Source organism: Limanda limanda, chromosome 4 (genome assembly GCF_963576545.1).
Source record: "Limanda limanda chromosome 4, fLimLim1.1, whole genome shotgun sequence".
NCBI lineage: Eukaryota > Metazoa > Chordata > Actinopteri > Pleuronectiformes > Pleuronectidae > Limanda > Limanda limanda.
Genome location: NC_083639.1, coordinates 18,098,779 through 18,116,857, shown reverse-complemented (window position 1 = coordinate 18,116,857; position 18,079 = coordinate 18,098,779). Strand labels below are relative to the sequence as shown.

The window sequence follows — 18,079 nt, the reverse complement described above, 5'->3', positions numbered from 1 at the left end:
CAACACAAAGCTAATATGCCACTGGATTTTACTTCATCATAATATTGCTTCTTGTGTCTCTTCTCGTCAACACTGTACCCAACACTGTTAGACTCGCACATGGAAGAACTGTCTCTCCATTTATAAAGTTTACATTAATACCAGCTGGGTGAGAAACACCAGGAACACTAAGAACAGGTCAGATATGCACTAAGTAAGATTCAGTTGCCTGTTAAGCCCGATATAGTCTGTGTCTTTATAGGCTAAATAGTATTTGAAACACGTACACGGTTAAACTTAAATCTGTTAGCAAGAAAAACCTGCAGGCAGATATATGAAATGCTAATGAGGTAATTAAGGGATAACAAGTTTCAGCCACAAGACCTATTTTGTTTGAATAGCTAAGAAGCTAGAGGTATCATGATATTATCTTTTTTTTAAGTTAAATATATATTGTGAATATTTTTAATATTTTAATGTCTATTTAAAACATATATGGTGGGCTGTAGTTTACCTGGTAGAGCCGCCGCCCCAACAAGGCAAGGCCTCAACCAGCAGAGGCATTTATGCATGTCTTACCCCACTCCCCCCCCCCCCCCCCCCCACCTTTCACAACTACTGTCCTTTCCATTAAAGACAATAAAAAGCCCCCAAAATACATATTTTTAAAAAAAATTTATGGTGAAATGCCGTTTTAAACTAATTGTTGACAAAGCATTTGTCCTTCAATATGGCTGCCTGAGCTTGTCACCTGAGAGCAGCGTTCTACCAGACGTTCAGCATGTACCTTAGACACTGTCGAGACCTTACAGAGTTTATTTTATGCTCTTTCTTTTAGCACCAATACCAACTCAAAGCCAATCAGGAAGAGACTGAGCCGGAGTCTTCCATGTCTGTGGAGTCACATTCGTCAGCAGACTCTGTGAGGGCTGGGTAGGGCCGCGGCTGGTCCAGGTTGACGTAGGTGACGTTCAGACTGATGTAGTGTTCTCCCTCCAGGCCCGTCAGGATGGTGGAGACGGCCATCACTAATGTGGCGAAGCTGGGCCTCAGATCTGGGTCGGGGTCCCAGCACTGGAGCATAATGCTATACCTGGAAAACAACAGATTTTCGTAACTCTTTCCTTGGTGACATAATGATCATCTAAAATTACTTTCATACTTAGTAACCATGTTAAAAATTAAGGTGTTTTGATCTGTCTGAAGGCTACTGATAATAAAAATAATAAATAATTATTTTATCGGTGCTCTTTGTATGGATTAAACAAACTAGAGATAGTTTGTTGATAAGTGAGTTTCTTTGGTTCTGGCGGGCAGATTTTTTAACCTTTGTCAGGCAGGCAGTTTCCCCTGTTAACTGTCTTTATGCCATTCCAAACAAAACGATTAACCAGGTGATTTATTTAGAAAGGTTCCTACAGTTAGGAAAAAGTTCCTGCACTGGAAACACTTCTAAAGTGGCTACTGGCTCCATCCTCTTAACTATCAGCGACTATTCCTGGTGTTCTACATGAATCTGTGTGTGACACCATGAGCCCTTAACCTGCATGGATGGGTTGTGTGACAAGGCCTCAGTGAACAAGGTGTATGAATGGTTGATTTATTCTCTTAAGTTGGTGAGCAAGGGATTTATGATTAAAAAAGCAAAAGTGGCTTTTTGTTGTAAAGTCACTCCACTGTGTGTGTGTGTGTGTGTGTGTGTGTGTGTGTGTGTGTGTGTGTGTGTGTGTGTGTGTGTGTGTGTGTGTGTGTGTGTGTGTGTGTGTGTGTGTGTGTGTGTGTGTGTGTGTGTGTGTGTGTGTGTGTAAAAGAAGCCACCTTAGAGGCAGACATACACATTAACTCCCTAACAGCATTGCTTCACCATGTTGGGATAACAAGTAGTGGACAATTTTCGGTTTTCACACTACTGAGTGACCATTCAAATCTTGTTATTACTACTTGGACTTTGTGCTGTTAACTTTTCCATTCTACTTTGTAAATCTAGGTTCTTGTTATTGTGGTTATGTATTGGTTTAAGCCCTTAAAGCTATAGAGTTGCTGTATCCAAACTTAAAATCATCATCAAATTACAATCCCAGCTATTCTTTAGAGTACATCAACAAGCTGACCAATATTTGCGCTATACTTACAAAGGGTCAGGGCAGTACTGTGGCTGCGGTAGCCTCCTGCCCTTGAGCAAGTAATGTGTTATGTCATAGGGGTCCACCTCTGGGTAGGGGCTCGCTCCTCTGGTCAGCATCTCCCACATCAGCACACCAAAAGACCACTGCATCAAGAGAGGTGGAAATTATAAGTAAAAAACACACAGGCCGGAATAACCATTGAGCAGCTGTGGACTAGTCATGAGTTTGTGTCATGATTTTGCCCATATTTAAAGAGAAGCTTAAAAATGCTTATTTCAGTCACTATGAAATGTTTATTAAAGCAGCAGAACATAGTTGGAGCTCAGTGTCTCGGCTCCAACTTCATCACATCCACAGATATGATTACGTTACTATAATGGGAGGTTATGAGCAAATATCTTTATCCCCCCTTTCAGAGCCGAAATGTGAATGCTGGGATGATGGCTAAATGGAAATATCTTGAGCAAGGAAAATACTACAGCCTTGGACATACAATAAGGATAGTAATGAGACTGGCTAAGTTTAGAATGGTGGAACTACAACAAATCTGTATAACCATACAGTTTCCCGTTTGGTGTTCTAAAGCAAAACCGAAGATTTGGTGTGAAATAAAAAGGCAAGTGGAGTACAAGTTACCCATACACCACACACATTTAGCTTGTGACCCCTCAAAACAAAACCACGTCTCCAAAACCTCTAAAAAAAGCAACATGCATTTTTACACCTCAACCACTGAACTGACAGATGTTACTCCCTTTCCAGATCAGGCGTTTTTTCACAATTCTGTTAACCTGTTAAGCAGCACCGGCTCACGGGCCGATAAGCCTCAAACATTGTTATTATCAGAACTGCCTCGTACCGCTAGATACTGATGCAACATATCATCAGAAAGCTAAGATTCTTCCGAATCGACTGATGTAAACCATTTCAGGTATCCGATCACCACAGCCGGAACAATTAACGTCTCAGTCAAGACACCAACACAAAAAAAACAATCACAAACTAACCCTAACCCTAACCCCACTCACCTAAGAAGCATCATATTAATCCACAGATCGATAACATTCCAACGAAAACAGTCTTGGTACATTGCCAAAGGTCCAGACCAGTGGTTCTTAACCTCATTGGAGGTACTGAACCCTGCAAGCTTCAGCAGTGCATTCACCGAACCCTTCGTAATTGGAAAAATAAAATTGGATTTCTTCTAAATATAGGTATATATTTTTTAGTGCACAAAATGAACCATGCATCAGTTGCACACAAAATCACTGCGTTCAAAGAAAACTTAAATTTCACACAAAAACATAACTCAATGAATATTTACTGAAAATCAATGTGACTTTTGCTGTTGCCTTCCAGATACAAGTTCAGAAATGCACGGCTTCACCTTGGCAAGTGCCACTCTCATATCATTTTCGCATCAAAGTCTGTTCCTTTTCTTAATCTGCGTGACAATGTTCGTACTCTCGCAAAAACAGGGCTAATTCCACAGGCATGGCAAAAACACGATTCAGAACGTTAGAATGGTATAGAAGTACCTTGAACTCAGAGCCCATTTCCTTACACAGCTGTTTGAAGATGCAGTGCTTCACAGCACTATTTCGCACGTAGTTCACAGATTCAACTACAATTTTTAATACTTCTGCCAGTTTGGAGGAAAGGTTTTTGTTGCCAACGCATGCCTGTGCCAAACACAGTGCGTAACAATAATGTGTGGTGCATCGGATTTCACCAGCGCTCCAAAACCAGAGTGTCGTCCCAGCATGGCTGGAAATCAGATCTGCAACTACTTGAGCCAAGATGTCATCGCTCATGTCGTCTATTCTGCTGCTGATAGTGTCAATTGAAAGAGGATAACTTATCTTCATCATCATGATATTCACCATCTTCAAAGCAACTTTACAAGTGTTTCACCAATGGTGTGTGGTTTGCCCTGCTTTGCGATCAGGTACGCAACTTCGTACGATGCTGTGAGGATCGGTTTGTCGATGGGTAAATGCCGAGCACAGGCAGAGTAGCCTTTTCATCGAATCTGGCTCTCTTCACGTTGAATTCAGAGAGCGTTGTGTTCTTGTATTTCCAATCTCCATGCAGCTTTAGGAAGTGTTCCTTTAGTTTTGCCGGTGCCTGACTAGAACATTGCAAATCATGCATTGAGGACCCATCACGTTCCTTTATACACGTGAATCCATATTGTACGTATGCGTCAACCACTTTCTTTTTTTGCTCGACATAGTTAGTATGAAGGGATTGAAAGATTCAAATAAAATCACAAATGACGTACAATCACAACAGCCACAAGTCGACCACTTAGCGCACCAATGTCCCTGCAGCACAGATATTAAAGCTAAGCAGTGTGTCGTGATCAGCTGCAGCCAATGATGGCCAAGGGGACGTCACAAATAATGCAAGTGGGCTGAATTTATTTTGTGTAACACATTTTTACTGAGCAACTAAATATTTGTAATCTAACAAGGCGAAGATAAATTGTGTGTTGAGAAATTCTCGGCAGCCAATTTTTTGAAGGCCGACAAAAACCTGACATTGCTAGTGTGAACCGGGCTATACTGTGTGTGTCTTGAGCACTGCCGAACCCCTGAGAGTGACTCACCGAACCCCTGGGGTTCGATCGAACCCAGGTTAAGAACCACTGGTCCAGACAATCCAATCCAGTAAGATAATCAGTCCAAAACCCACTATTACATCAAAGAATAGCCCCAGTCAGCTGTTGCGTAATCTCAGCGCAGCCAGCATCAAGATGTTAACAACATGAAAGATGTTTATTTGTATAAATTTTAAACCATATGACCGGTTTTGCCTCCTTTATATAAAAGTATGATTTTGAGTGTAAAAGTAGCCTTTTTAGCCTAGTTAGTTACCATAGTTCCAAATGGCCTTTGTGGAAAACGCCTAGACATGCCCTTAGGAAAAAATCTGTGAAATATTCATTTTCTGTGGTATTGTTGTATTGTTGTGGTATTAAGGCTTCATGCTAGGGTCCCGGTCAGTGTTGGGGAGTAACGGAATACATGTAACGGCGTTACGTATTTAGAATACAAATTATGAGTAACTGTATTCCGTTACAGTTACAAATTAAATAGATGGTATTCAGAATACAGTTACATTGTTGAAATCAGTGGATTACATGACGGTACTTCTCTGTTTCACGAGTTTAATCACTGTCTCGTAAATCCACCGGAGGCAAAGCCCCCAGGAAGCAGCTGGAGACCAGGGCTGCCGTATGAGCGCCCGGGACCCCGGCGGCGTGAAGAAGCCTCACCGCGACCGGCTCGGGACCGAGGCTCTGAGAGAGTTCCGTCGCTACCAGAAATCTACGGAGCTGCTGATCCGCAAGCTGCCCTTCCTGCGCCTGATGAGAGAAGACCGACCTGCGCTCCCAGAGCTCTGCTGTCATGGCTCTGCAGGAGGCCAGCGAGGCACGCCGGGTTCACACCGGACGCTGAAGCGACGCTAAAATAATATCACCCGTTGACCCAGTAGTATAAAAGCATATAGTCACTTCTTGCTCCAACATTAACTGCAACAGCGTCCCAATTTAATGTCATCCATCTTCAAGAACTTCTCCGCTGTTTGCTCCATTCAATGTCGGGTGTGGAGGGTAAATTACGTATTCTCCGCCCCCCCCCCCCTCTCTTTTTATCTTTATGACTGCTTGTGTGTCTGTATGGAGGGGCAGAGGGGGGCATTTAATAATGTGATCGGTCAAATTGGTAAATTTAAAACTCCAGGACAACAGAAGGGGAATACAAACTATGGGATGCATGCTTATAAATCATATAAAATATGTCATCAATATCGTTTAAAATCATTTTTCAGTGTGTTTCCTGGAGCGATACGCTCGCGTCAAGCTCAAACTAAAATAGACTCGACGCCGAAACGATCGTAGCACGGCGCGAGGCAGCCTTGGCACAGGGGGGGGTCCTTCAGCCTCTGGTGGGACCGGCACAGAGGTGGGAGTGGATGGGAGCCGGACATCCAGCGGCCCGCAGCATCGGTGGAGAGAGAGTTTAAACTGCTGCTGCTCCCCTGACTATAAAAACGCCGCAATCATACACTTAAAAAATGCAATACAAACCGGAAGTATTCCAAGTATTCAGAATACGTTACTCAGATAAGTTAATGTAATGGAATACGTTACAGATTACATTTTTGTGCATGTATTCTGTATTCTGTAACGGAATACGTTTTCAAAGTATCCTTCCCAACACTGGTCCCGGTGTGTTTTCCAGCTCATACGTCCCAGCTAGAGTCATCTGCAGGCATCTGTTTGACAAAAAATATTCAGGCGGAAATAAAAACCTTCTACTTCACTGTGTTCCAACTGCTATTACTCAATGTCAGTAGCACTTAGACTGATTCTGACTGTTGGGGGGGAAAGTTTAGAATGTTACCTTTCAAAGAGACCAAGATCATGCATGTACTCCAAATGGTTCAAGAACAGCTTTCAATTTACTTTCGGTACTCCTCGGACAGGCATTTTAGGCGAATCTCACCCGCTGCTTAAGAGGCTACATTGTATTTGGTTTGAGACCTCACAATATTATAGGGAGTAAACAAATGATTTCCAGAATACACTTTGTGACAGTGGGGAGGGAAAAAAACGGAAGAAGCCTCCAACAGAACCAGACTCAGTGTGTGTGGCCATCTGCCTGACTGGTTGGGGTGAGAGGAGAGAACCGTGGGAGAGGTGAGGTCGTGGGATATGGCGGGGAGAGACTGGAAACCAGGAACTGTTGTCTATTTTTCACTCCGTTTTTTCACAGTATTAAAATAAATAAATACAACCTATAACCATGTTTTGATCGTCACTCGCTCACCACGTCTGACTTGGAGGTGAATTTCTGCGTCTGCAAACTCTCGATGGCCATCCACTTGACAGGCAGCTTGGCCTTCCTGTGGTCCTGAACACTGTAATACTCCTTGTCAAAAACATCTCTGGCCATACCAAAGTCTGCCACCTTCACTGTGTACGACTCGTCCAGCCTGAGGACAGAAAAAGTAAGTGGATGTGACGACATTTTGTACAATGAAGCATCTCTCCACACAAATATCAAGGAGTTATTTAGGCTTAATGACAGTGAATGAGTTCTCTGCATATGTCAGTGACTCACATGCAGTTGCGTGCTGCGAGATCTCTATGTACAAATTTCTTCTGAGCCAAGTACTCCATCCCCTTTGTAACCTGCAGCCCGAAGCCAATCAGGTCCTTCACCGTGGGGTTCTGAGCAAATCACACAAACACACAACAAAGAAACTGGATTAAAACAGTGGCAAATGTACTGTACATAAACCATATGATTAATTTCCACCGTTATAATGCTGCTGTTGTTGTACCCTCTTCTCGCAGCGTATGAAGTGTCGCAGGTCCCCGTGCTTCATGTACGGCAGCACCACCAGAGGGAGCCCTTCCTGTGGCAGGAGGATGCCCAGCAGAGATAGCACATTGCTGTGGTGGAAACCCTTCATTATGATGCCTTCCTTCAGAAACTGCTCCACCTCCTCCACATCTGTTATTCCTGAAGACACACACACACACTTGAACATTCCGGACACACATCTGATGGAAGAAGGATACTGAAATCACAATTGTGGAAAGCTGCTTTTAAAGGTTCTCAGAGAGTATCAGAGATCCTCAGGCCATTTATTCCGCAGCAGAGGAACTGAAGAGAATTTATTGCGCATTCCTAATGCCCATAAATCAACTGGGTTATGACTCACTATTCAAAGACTTGACTGCACAGTGGATTTCTCTGTTGCTGTGGTCTGTGAAGTAGCCATGATAGACAGTGCCAAAATGACCTGTAGGAAAAACAACCAAGAATGAATGACAAGAGGACTACAGCTGCTCTTTCAATGATACAGCTTTCACAAGACTCCACAATTAAGGTTTATATTTCTGAAAATGACAGAGGGGTATCTTACCCTTCCCTATGATCCTGTGGTGCTGCACAACCAGCATGTCGGCAGGAATGAGAACATCCTTCACCTCCTCCAGCAGCTCTGGCCTGAAACTTGAGATGGAGATCTTCTCTGAGGGCATGAGGGGACTGAGAGCGGGATCGATGCTGCATGCAGCGAAGCCCAGCCTGGGGAACACCACCGGACCCGCCAGGCTGGAGGGAGAACTCGCGGACACTGCTGGCAAAAATTCAGAGAATGGAGTTTATAATTGATGATTGCATAGGAATGTGTGTCAGAAGCAAATTTGCTCTGGATTATTAAAGTGCATAGCTGGACAGTCACCTCTCCTGTAATCCCCCGTTGGTGACAGCTCTCCATTCATTGTTCCAGAGCGGTTAGAACTGTGGGCCAAACGCATCTCTACCATGGAGGCTGAAACACATTTCACAACACCTTTTTTTTAATGATCAACCCCGGCGGAAGAACACCCACATCCTCTGCAACACTAGAGATGTTCTAGTTGAAATATTTGTGTCATTTATCTCAAATTCCAACCAGCAGCAGTTGTAAAAACAGGTTTGATCAATGTCCACATAACCAAACCAGAGAGGAGCCCACCTTTCTTCTTCTTCCTCAAGTGTTTCATAACAACAAAGGCCAGGACAGCTCCAGCCACCAGAGCCGCCAGGATCCCCAGAACAATCCCCACCATGTAGTGGTTACTCACTCGCACCACTGTGCCGACGTTGTGGACCTGTCCGTTGATGGAGATCTAGAGAACAGACAACACATTACAGTATCACAGGTATTTTTTCAAATGGCCCACTAACTTGGCTGTGACTGGTTGTGTTTGCTGTCACACATCAATCATCAAACGTGCTCTGTATAGCCTTTCTCTGTGGCCGAACGTATTCCTATGGCTGCTTAACAGGTGAGTTGCACGGTTTACAGGGAGTGATCACTGGCTAAAGTGTGGGGACTACACATCGTCCACATGTTGGATGTTGCACCCGGTCAGTTATTCATCATGTCCACCTCCAGCCTGACTCACCTTCACTGGCAGTCCCTCACTGGGGATGGTCATGTTTTTAGGGATCCTGCATGTGATCTCATTGTCCAGGACTTTGGCGTCACAATCAACGTCTGCCACCGTCATGATGATGGTCATACAGGAGCTCACCAGGTTCAGCTTTTGGTGCTTTGGACAGATAGGGGGAATCAAGATGTGAGACATACAATCTGTTATTTACAAATAAATGTTCTGTAACATTAGGGAATAGGCTACACTAGAAATTTTTTAAGAAAAGGACTTTTATTTATAGTGTTATTTCATTTACACTAAAATGTTTGTGTGCTTCCTCCACCACTGTAAATATTACAAATTCACACTTATTTGTCATTAATTCAACTGCAACGGCCCCCACAGCTATCTCTTACATGTAGTGACACTTCATCAAAGCCAGGGTACAAACTGAGCACGTGTCCTTCTGTTTCAAACGGGATGGGCTCGCCATAGGGGTGGTAGGAGAACTCTTTGTTCCACAGGCCCACCGCTCCGTCCATGTCAAAAGAAAGCTCTCCCTCCTCCGTCTCATCCCTGGGGAACACGGGAGTGACGCACTCCATCCTTGTGGGCAAGGACTTGCCAATGCACTCCTGAAAAACAACAGTCTGGGAGTACTAAAACTATCACTGATTAATAATAGTGTTTCTACTGGACTTTAGGAGCAACAATTTACCCTTGTCATAGATTTCAGGTGGCTCTCATTGGGTTTAAAGCGGATGATGGTGCGATAAACAGAATCCAGGTTCTCCCCTTCAATGACGATCTTTGACCCCCTACAGTGGAGATAAATGATGGTTTTCATCCTGGCTGAGCAAAGGAAATAATTTTCTCCTACAACTGAGTAATTCCACATTAAAATGAGAGTATGTCATCTTATGTCTGGATAAAATCAGTTAAATTACAGAGAAAACTCAAACTACATTTATCAGAAATGTCACAGGAACAAAAGTGCTGGCTGTGTCACTGATGTACCTGTCAAAGCTACAGTCGGGCAGGACGGCTGTAATCTTTGGGTTTTCTTTGTAGTAAAACACCTTTGTGGTGAGGACAGGAGACTTGTCGATGAAAACACTCAGGGGGACATCCCTCACCTCTGAGATGGGCTGGGACAAACAAATGATTGACGACACGTTGCCTTTTGGCTTAGTGACCCTGCAGAGAGACACAGGTATGTGAATAAGACACCTTGATAGAGAAAACTTCAGATCAAAAAGCCGCACACTTAAAAGATTACAGTAATAAATAGTTCCCGTCTGAGTCAGTCTCTGGATGCTGACACCTCTTAGCGTAGTTTCGCAAACCATGCTTCCATAATTATTCTACACAGGTTGAAACCTGCTTAATAGATCATGACAACATTCTGAGCAGTGACTCCTCCTGATCTCCAGAAAGCAAAGGAACAACATGAGGCAGTATCAGAACAGTGTTTATAGGGTAAGATGGATGAATGAATATAATTTTCATATTAATTTTCAGACCTCGTTATGGGACAGGGCACATCATTGAGAGTGACTTTCCTGGTCTTCCCAGCATCCAAGTGAGGCCCAGTCACTGTGATGAGTGTGCCCCCAACACGAGGCCCATAGTTGGGCTGGATTTCTGTGATGTTAGGAATCTGGAGTAACATCAGAGTATGAAAGTATTTTCATAAAACAAAAGGATTAAAAAAAAAGCGGTTGAAAATTAAATGAAAATAACTTAATTTGTATTGTCGTGCTGTGTATGATAAAAGCCAAGATTACCACAAATGTGAACCCTGGCATTTCTGCTTTCCCATCAATAGAGTAGCGTCCCTCCACCTTTCCCTCGTGCACTTCCACAGTAATGTTGACTGGTTTAGACAGCTCAGTGGACCCAGAGCGAATTTTACACACCAGACTGAAGAACAGCACAGAAAACACATGTGTCAGCATGTCTGCTGTATTCACTGCAATAATTGGGTTAACAGGCTAAACTAGGATGCCCTAGAAATTAAAAAAAAAAATTTAAATGAACAGAAACATGTTATTTCATTGCTTCGTTGTCTGCAGCAGTGATACGGAAAAAAAATAATCTTGAATCTTTATGGTTGCTGTATTTTCCAGCTAATTTCCTTTTAATGATTAGCACTTCTTCAGTTTCTTGTAAAGGTGTTTCTTGTAAATAGTAACTTGCAGTTGATTTTCAGGAAATTATGAGCAAAGCTCCCTGAAATAATTCAAATTAATCTGCTAGAGATGATCACTTTAGCATTGTCATGGTTATTATGGCAACATAAGAATTTCACATAAACCACATCCATCCACCAATTATATGGCAATAAGAGAAGGACATTTTGACCACCTGTAAGAGGGCATCATAGCACACACACATTAAAATGTCTACATTATTTTGAATTTTTTAAATTTAACAGTTGCATATTGTGAAAAGGGTTTAAAATAAAATAGCTAAATAGCCTCAAAAAGGGCTTCTAGGAAATACATGATGAGCACAGAGTTTTGTTTTAACAGCACGAGATAATCCTAAAGGAGGATTTATTTGCACAAAATGGCTATAATATGAACAGATTATGCCAGACCAACAAGATCAAGTCCTTGGTCACTCACTGTGTGTTGTTGCTTTTGACTGGAAGCACAGTGCAGGCAGCCTGTCCCAGTCGAACCTGATGTGTTCTGGAGGTCATGACGAATCTTAAGGGCGAGTGGAACTCCCATCCACACACCGTAAACTCTGTTTGACCATCGGGAGGAGCAGTCCGTGGAAAGAACTGCATCAATAAAGCAGAATGTACAGTACCACATTGAAATGAAATGTTTCTATGAGCTGGGAGATGCTCGTCTCCTGGATTACAGAACAAACCTCACCCCAGTGATTCCAGGTGGACAGGACTCATTCCTCCAGCGACTCTGGCACTCGCTCTCCCAGGAACACACTCCAGAGCACCAGCCACAGCCCATAAATTTAGGGGCCGTCAGACACATGACGCAAGTCAGGAAGTGTTGACAGCCCGGCCCTCTCTGGGGCACCTGGAACATCTGAAGCAGAGTTAAGCATTTTTCAGGTTAAAAATCCACACTTAAAGAGAAAAAAAACAGCTGCCCTGTGCTAGCTCATATTAATGTGGCTATTATAATATCGTATAGATGGTGATACTGGAATCTTTTCTTGTATTATGTATGTGTAATTCAGACAGATGATAACATCCCAAATATCAGATTTACATAAAAACCTCTAACGTGCAAGAATAGAAAAATTAAGCTCATTTAAATCTAATTGATAAACTTTCACTGAACTACTTAATAATGTATTTATTTCAATGCAAATGGAAACATGGAAACTGAAACTGATCCTCATTCAGCATCCGTCTGTTTGACAGGTCACATGAACTGTTCCTGGTGCTGAAGAAAACTCTTTGATAACAGAATAATTTAACTAATCAATTTGAATAAAAATATGTGTTGAATCTTTTCTCTACACAGCAACAGCATCAATGCAAAAAGACACGTCAACCAGGCATCTCGTAAATGTATTACCAGAGTTAATCTGCATAGAGGTTAAGTGTCCAAATCTCACTCACACAAGATCATATTCCTAACATCCCACAGGAGTTTATTAAGAACGTGATTAGTGATCCAGTCTCTACACATAATATCCACTCTGCATAAAGTTTATCGAGCTTCTTTGGCCATTCATTGATCCTCAGGGTGATCAGATGCCTGAATGCAGGCAGGAAAACAACCTGGACAGGTCTCCAGAGCATCATAGGGTCAGGAAGTGACTCAACTCACAACATCACACTCTCAACTCATTTGTCATTGTAATGTGACCTGTTCTGTCCTGTCCTGATTAAAATGCATGGGATTGCTGTGTTACCTTGTCTCCAACCACGAATAGAAGATAATCTGATGAGTAAACAGCAGCAATGGACGAGACTCTCCGGTTTTCCTCCAACGAATAATTGGCAAATATAATAGGACTGGATCTCGTCAGCACGAGCTGCCGACACAGACACAACAGATTATTAACAGTAGGTCATATTCAAAAACAACAGATAAAAAATCACAAATGTATTGATGCGTGCTGTAAACCTGTAGCAGGCGTCCAGTTGAGGTGCCAATATGGGCCACAGTCTTGTTTTCTATGGTAGTGACCAGCAGAGAGGTGAGCAGGACATTTGTCATCTGCCTGTTGAAGAGGTCCACTCTGTAGTAGGGCTTTGACACCATGGTGGGATGGTCTCTGCATGTGGCGTTGTTCTCCATGCTCTAGTAACATGTTCACAGGCAGCAGAGGACCAGGAAGTAGAAAAGTACTATTAGACATGTTTATCTAGATTAGAAGGTGGTCTTCAAGAACAGGTTATGGCTTTAAATACAGCAAGGCAGAAAGAAGATTGAGTTGTACGAGCTACTGTGTTGCTATGTAAAGTACAAAAATTAAACATAATTATATATTTGAAAATGTAATCAGAGAATGAACCCCTTGAAATGCACCATCTCATTATCAGCAGGGTCCTCAACTACAAAATTTGAGTTAGCAAAGTTACCATGCAGTCAAACAAACAAACGGAAACAAACAACTATTTTACAAAATGTTATTTATACCACCAATACACCAATAACAATAGACACATGTAGTTTATTCCTGTGGTTTGATAATATAATCCCAACTCAAGGTGAAGAAGTAGACAAACCATGTCAACTTTAATCCATTTACTAGCTCTTTCTGTGGCTTTCATCAGTATTACACTGTCTTAAAAAGTCAATGATGTTTGCTCAGCTGTTAGTAAGAGTTAGTCTAAGAGTTGCTGTCCCCGGCCCACTCATGAGAACTGAGCAGCCTCCATCTGCAGCAGAAGGCCATGTTAAATGGTTGAAAGCCTCAGTAAAGGACGTGGCGTGGGACTGCTTTGACAAACCATGTAGGTTTATGGTTGGATGAGTGGCAGGCAATTTGAAAACAATTTTCTCAAACTGCTCAACTGATAAAAAACATATATATTCATTGTTACATTTTTATTGTAAATGAGTGACAAATAAATTTGGGTTTTGTGTTACTATACTACAAATTCTCCATCATCAAATCATATAAGTAATGCAGCTTCAGTTATTGTTCAGCTGCTCCTGGATCAGACGGTAATATTTACAGATGTAGCGAGACACAGCAGCTGTTTTCTTTTGAGCACATGTTGTGAGCTGCCCTGGTCACCATGGGAACCATGAGAAAGACAGTCTATGGCACACCAGAAGCACACAGTGAATATGTTATGATGATAAGATCATTTTATTATTTCAAGGCCTTGATAGATGATCCTGCTGTATTAGCAACAGAAAGATTATCTCAGTTATAGACAGGGTGGAACATTGTTTGATTTAAGGGAGTCTTTGTGTAAACACTGGTTTATTATATCCATGAGCCTAAAATATAAAAGAATAAACACGCTATGCTTGTTTTGTTGGTAAAAGGAAATCCGCTAAAAAGCTTAAGTATCTGTGAGCCAGTGATGATGTTGGCCGCTCAGTTGTCTTGTGTTTTTTTCTGAGAATGGAGGATTTGAGATTGTTGGGCAGTTGCACTTTGATGAGAGGATTTATACCTTACTTGACTGAATGAAAAATATAAGACTAGAGCCAGTAGGTAGCTAGCTTAGCAAAAAAAAATAAAGCTAGGAAACAGGGGGAAACAGATATCTCTGTACAAGAGTACAAATCCATTTACCAGCACCTGTAAAGCACATTACTTAACTCATAGTATTGTTTTTGTCTTCGCTGGTTGTTGGCAATGTTACAATGACGACCAAATAAGTCACAGTGTAACACATAACTCCCCAAGGCACATTATGAGTTTTAGATGGGTTGAGGGGCAATTTGTGTTATTTAAACAGAGCTTGTCTGTATTTGTCTACAGTCTTTATGCTAAGCTAAGATAAGCTAGCTGTCTCATGGCTGCAGATTAATATCTCCTTCACAGATGTGACGGTGTGCCTATCTTCTCATCTTTCTCTTGCCAAGAAAGCAAGAAGTGTTATTCCCAAAAAGCCAATACTTAAATACAGTTTTTTAAGCAGAAAAAGCAAAACAGTTACTTCCAAATAAAATCTCAAGGGGATTTTCCCTTTCACTTCTCATATCAAACAGTCAGATAAATCTTGGAAAACAATGAGGCACACAATGAAACACCTAAAGCTGGAGGGACTGAGTGCTATATGACAAATCTGTTTACATGTCTAATTTTAATATTCATGTTGGGCTCTGTCTGCTGCAGTGATGCAGATGAATCTGGTACTGTCACCGAAGTGTTGCTTTGTTTAAAAGTTTACTTGTTTTCATAACCGGATATTTCCCCATGACAATCTCAGAACTAAATCATACTATGTGTCACTGTTGATTAGAAACATTCTTCCAGTAAACAACTGTAATTACATAATTAGTCATTTAATCCTTCCCTGTTCATTAAAAGAATCGGATTTCACAAGGTCTCAGCGGTGTGGGATTGTTCATCATCTCCTCCATGTTTGTGCATGTGATTAAAAAAAAGGCATGGGTATGATTTTTTATGGGCCCAATCAAAATAAGTCAGCAAATAGTTTTATGATTGAGTGCAAAAATGTTGCTATGGAGTTTTTTATGATTGCTGAGCTGTCTTTTAAAACTGTACATATAAAAAAATCTCACTGACACTCTTCCTGGTTGAAGCAGACTTGAGACCATATTAATCACTTGCAATCTCTTGTAATGGCTGTGTGTTGGTGGACTGATACACTCACCTCATGTGGACAGCTCTCACAGGGCTGGAAGTGGCAGAGTCCTCTGGAGAGCTGCTCTGGTCCAGACGTACAGCAGTCATCCACCCCATACACGATTTTTCTGTTCAAGTTGTCCACTGGGAAGGCACACAGGGCCGAGTCATGCTCCGTGACCCCATTGTCATCAGTAACAGCAAAAACCCCATAAAGGATGTCATCCTCCTCCTCAGCACCCAACTCCTCTGCAAACTCCCTGCCTGCTTTGCCAAAATGCGCTGCCTGCACAACATTGTAAACAACATCCCTGTAGGGTTCACTGACTAAGTTCCTTCTTCGGCGTTTTGGCTCAAAGCGACACTCCAGGATCACCTCACGATACCTCTTCATTTCCCATTCATTCCGTGGTAGACGGCCCAGACGAGTCTGAAATGGGGATGAGTCCTGATCAGGGCTCTCTCTCTGGACAGAAAGGAAGTAGACAAACTCCTGGGTGAAAAAGCTGTAAACATATTCAATATGGTACGTCCTCCGGAGACCAGGAAGGACAGTCAGGCTACGTACGTCACTGTAGAAACCATCTTCTGTAGCCAGGGGTCGACGAACTGATATAGACTTCCTGCCATAACGCTGGGTCACACTGTCATTTACAGTGGTGGCAACGAAGAAGTAGACGGTTTGACCCTCTTCAACCATGGTGACTTTGGTTCCCAGAGGACTAGCCACACAATCTGGACAGTAGGCAGCAGAGTTGGAATCCTCTCTGAACAAACACTTAGAGAGAGTCGGGGGCACTCCACTTGAATTCAGTTGGTGGAAATAGCACACACCATACTGAGAACTTCCACATGAATATAAATACATAAAGAGTGTGTCCAACAACAAGATCTGATTGTTTGTGTCCTCGGGGAAGTTGGGATCTTTGTCAACTTTACACAAATCACATATCTGACAGTCTGGGCTTCCCGCCGGCCCAGTGTGGAGCTCCCACACCTTCTCCAAGCTTCTGTTCACGCTCACAGCTTCGATCACATTCTTAGAGGCCACATACACCTCCTGGAAGAGCGAGTTGTTGACAATGTTCTGGATGGGGCCCCTGGCCTGGAAGAAGGGCATGGTGTAAACCACAGAGTAGTTGACCGGACTCTGGCCCAGTGAGGGACAGTTGGCCAAGGCCAAGGCCAGCAGAGTCTGGAGCCAGACACATGCCCCCCACTGTGCGGCCCAGTGGACCATCTCCACTCCGGGGTGCAAGGGGGCAACAGTACAGACGGTGTGGAGTTACCTCCAGGTCTGAAGTCGAGTCCAAACCATCTTTAACACCAGCCAACGATGCCTGAACGAGGGTAAATGAAGATTAAAAACAAAACTTTCGGTTATTCAGTTATTATGAAATTCATTATTTCCTAACAAGTATGAAAAGACAGCATTCAAATTTATCTGGGAATATGAGAGCACTTTAATAAAAGTTCAACATTTTAGAAAAGATACTCATTCGATACTCATCCAGGGCAAAACATACAAATGCATAATTTCAACGTAAAAAATTCAGTGCTAAAAATTCAAAGACTATAAAATTTCAAAATCTGAGGAGACTGATTTACTTCCATACCAACGGTCATGAACACAAAGATTTTTAATTTAATATTTTAGGGACTGCATGGGAAAAAACTTTGCATCCAACAATCTGATAACATAGATTTTTTTTGGCAATAATTAACAGTTATCAATCAACAGTTTTCTATATAAATGATTTTTTTCTATTTCAGGATAAACCCCAAAAATGTTTTGCTCTAAGTACTGGTTGACTTCTGGCTGTCTGATGTTAGGTGAGGTTTTATTAACATGTTTGAAATAAAAATTTAACAAAAAGGTATCAGTAAAGGAAACAATATGCAACAATAAACAACAATTCCTCACTATAAAATGATTGTATGAGACCAGAAAGAAAAATGTTATTCATGGGAAATATACAAACTAATAGTGTGCAATACTTAAAAGTGAAGAAACATTAAAAACCAAAATGAGTCTTGTTCCTGTTGAATCCTGATGGATCTGAGGAGACAAACATCCTCATCGCGGTGGAGCCAGATGATGATGAGAGAACATGTGGTCATAAAGATAAAAGCTTCCTCTGACCCACGACAGACGCTGAGAGAAAAATGTTTACATAATCAAAGTGTTGGTAGCAGACTGTGGATAAAACTATTTTTATTAGAACTTCCTGCACCGGTCATTAATATCTGTCTGCTTATGTTTGTTCTG

The 18,079-nt window shown here is 42.1% G+C and overlaps 1 protein-coding gene across 1 annotated transcript; it reads right to left on the bottom strand.

Annotated features, from left to right (window-relative positions):
• Window positions 1-840: 840 nt before the first annotated feature.
• On the bottom strand, window positions 841-17,050 carry mst1rb (macrophage stimulating 1 receptor b). The gene is made up of 20 exons (XM_061070426.1): window positions 15,839-17,050; window positions 13,161-13,337; window positions 12,946-13,068; window positions 11,937-12,107; window positions 11,679-11,839; window positions 10,836-10,971; window positions 10,572-10,708; window positions 10,066-10,245; window positions 9,767-9,866; window positions 9,465-9,683; window positions 9,079-9,225; window positions 8,646-8,799; window positions 8,370-8,459; window positions 8,049-8,261; window positions 7,845-7,925; window positions 7,461-7,642; window positions 7,238-7,347; window positions 6,944-7,109; window positions 2,112-2,248; window positions 841-1,072 (listed from the first exon to the last, which is right to left on the bottom strand). Exons 1-20 carry the CDS (start codon window positions 17,048-17,050, stop codon window positions 841-843), a joined length of 4,128 nt encoding a protein of 1,375 aa, XP_060926409.1.
• Window positions 17,051-18,079: the final 1,029 nt, after the last annotated feature.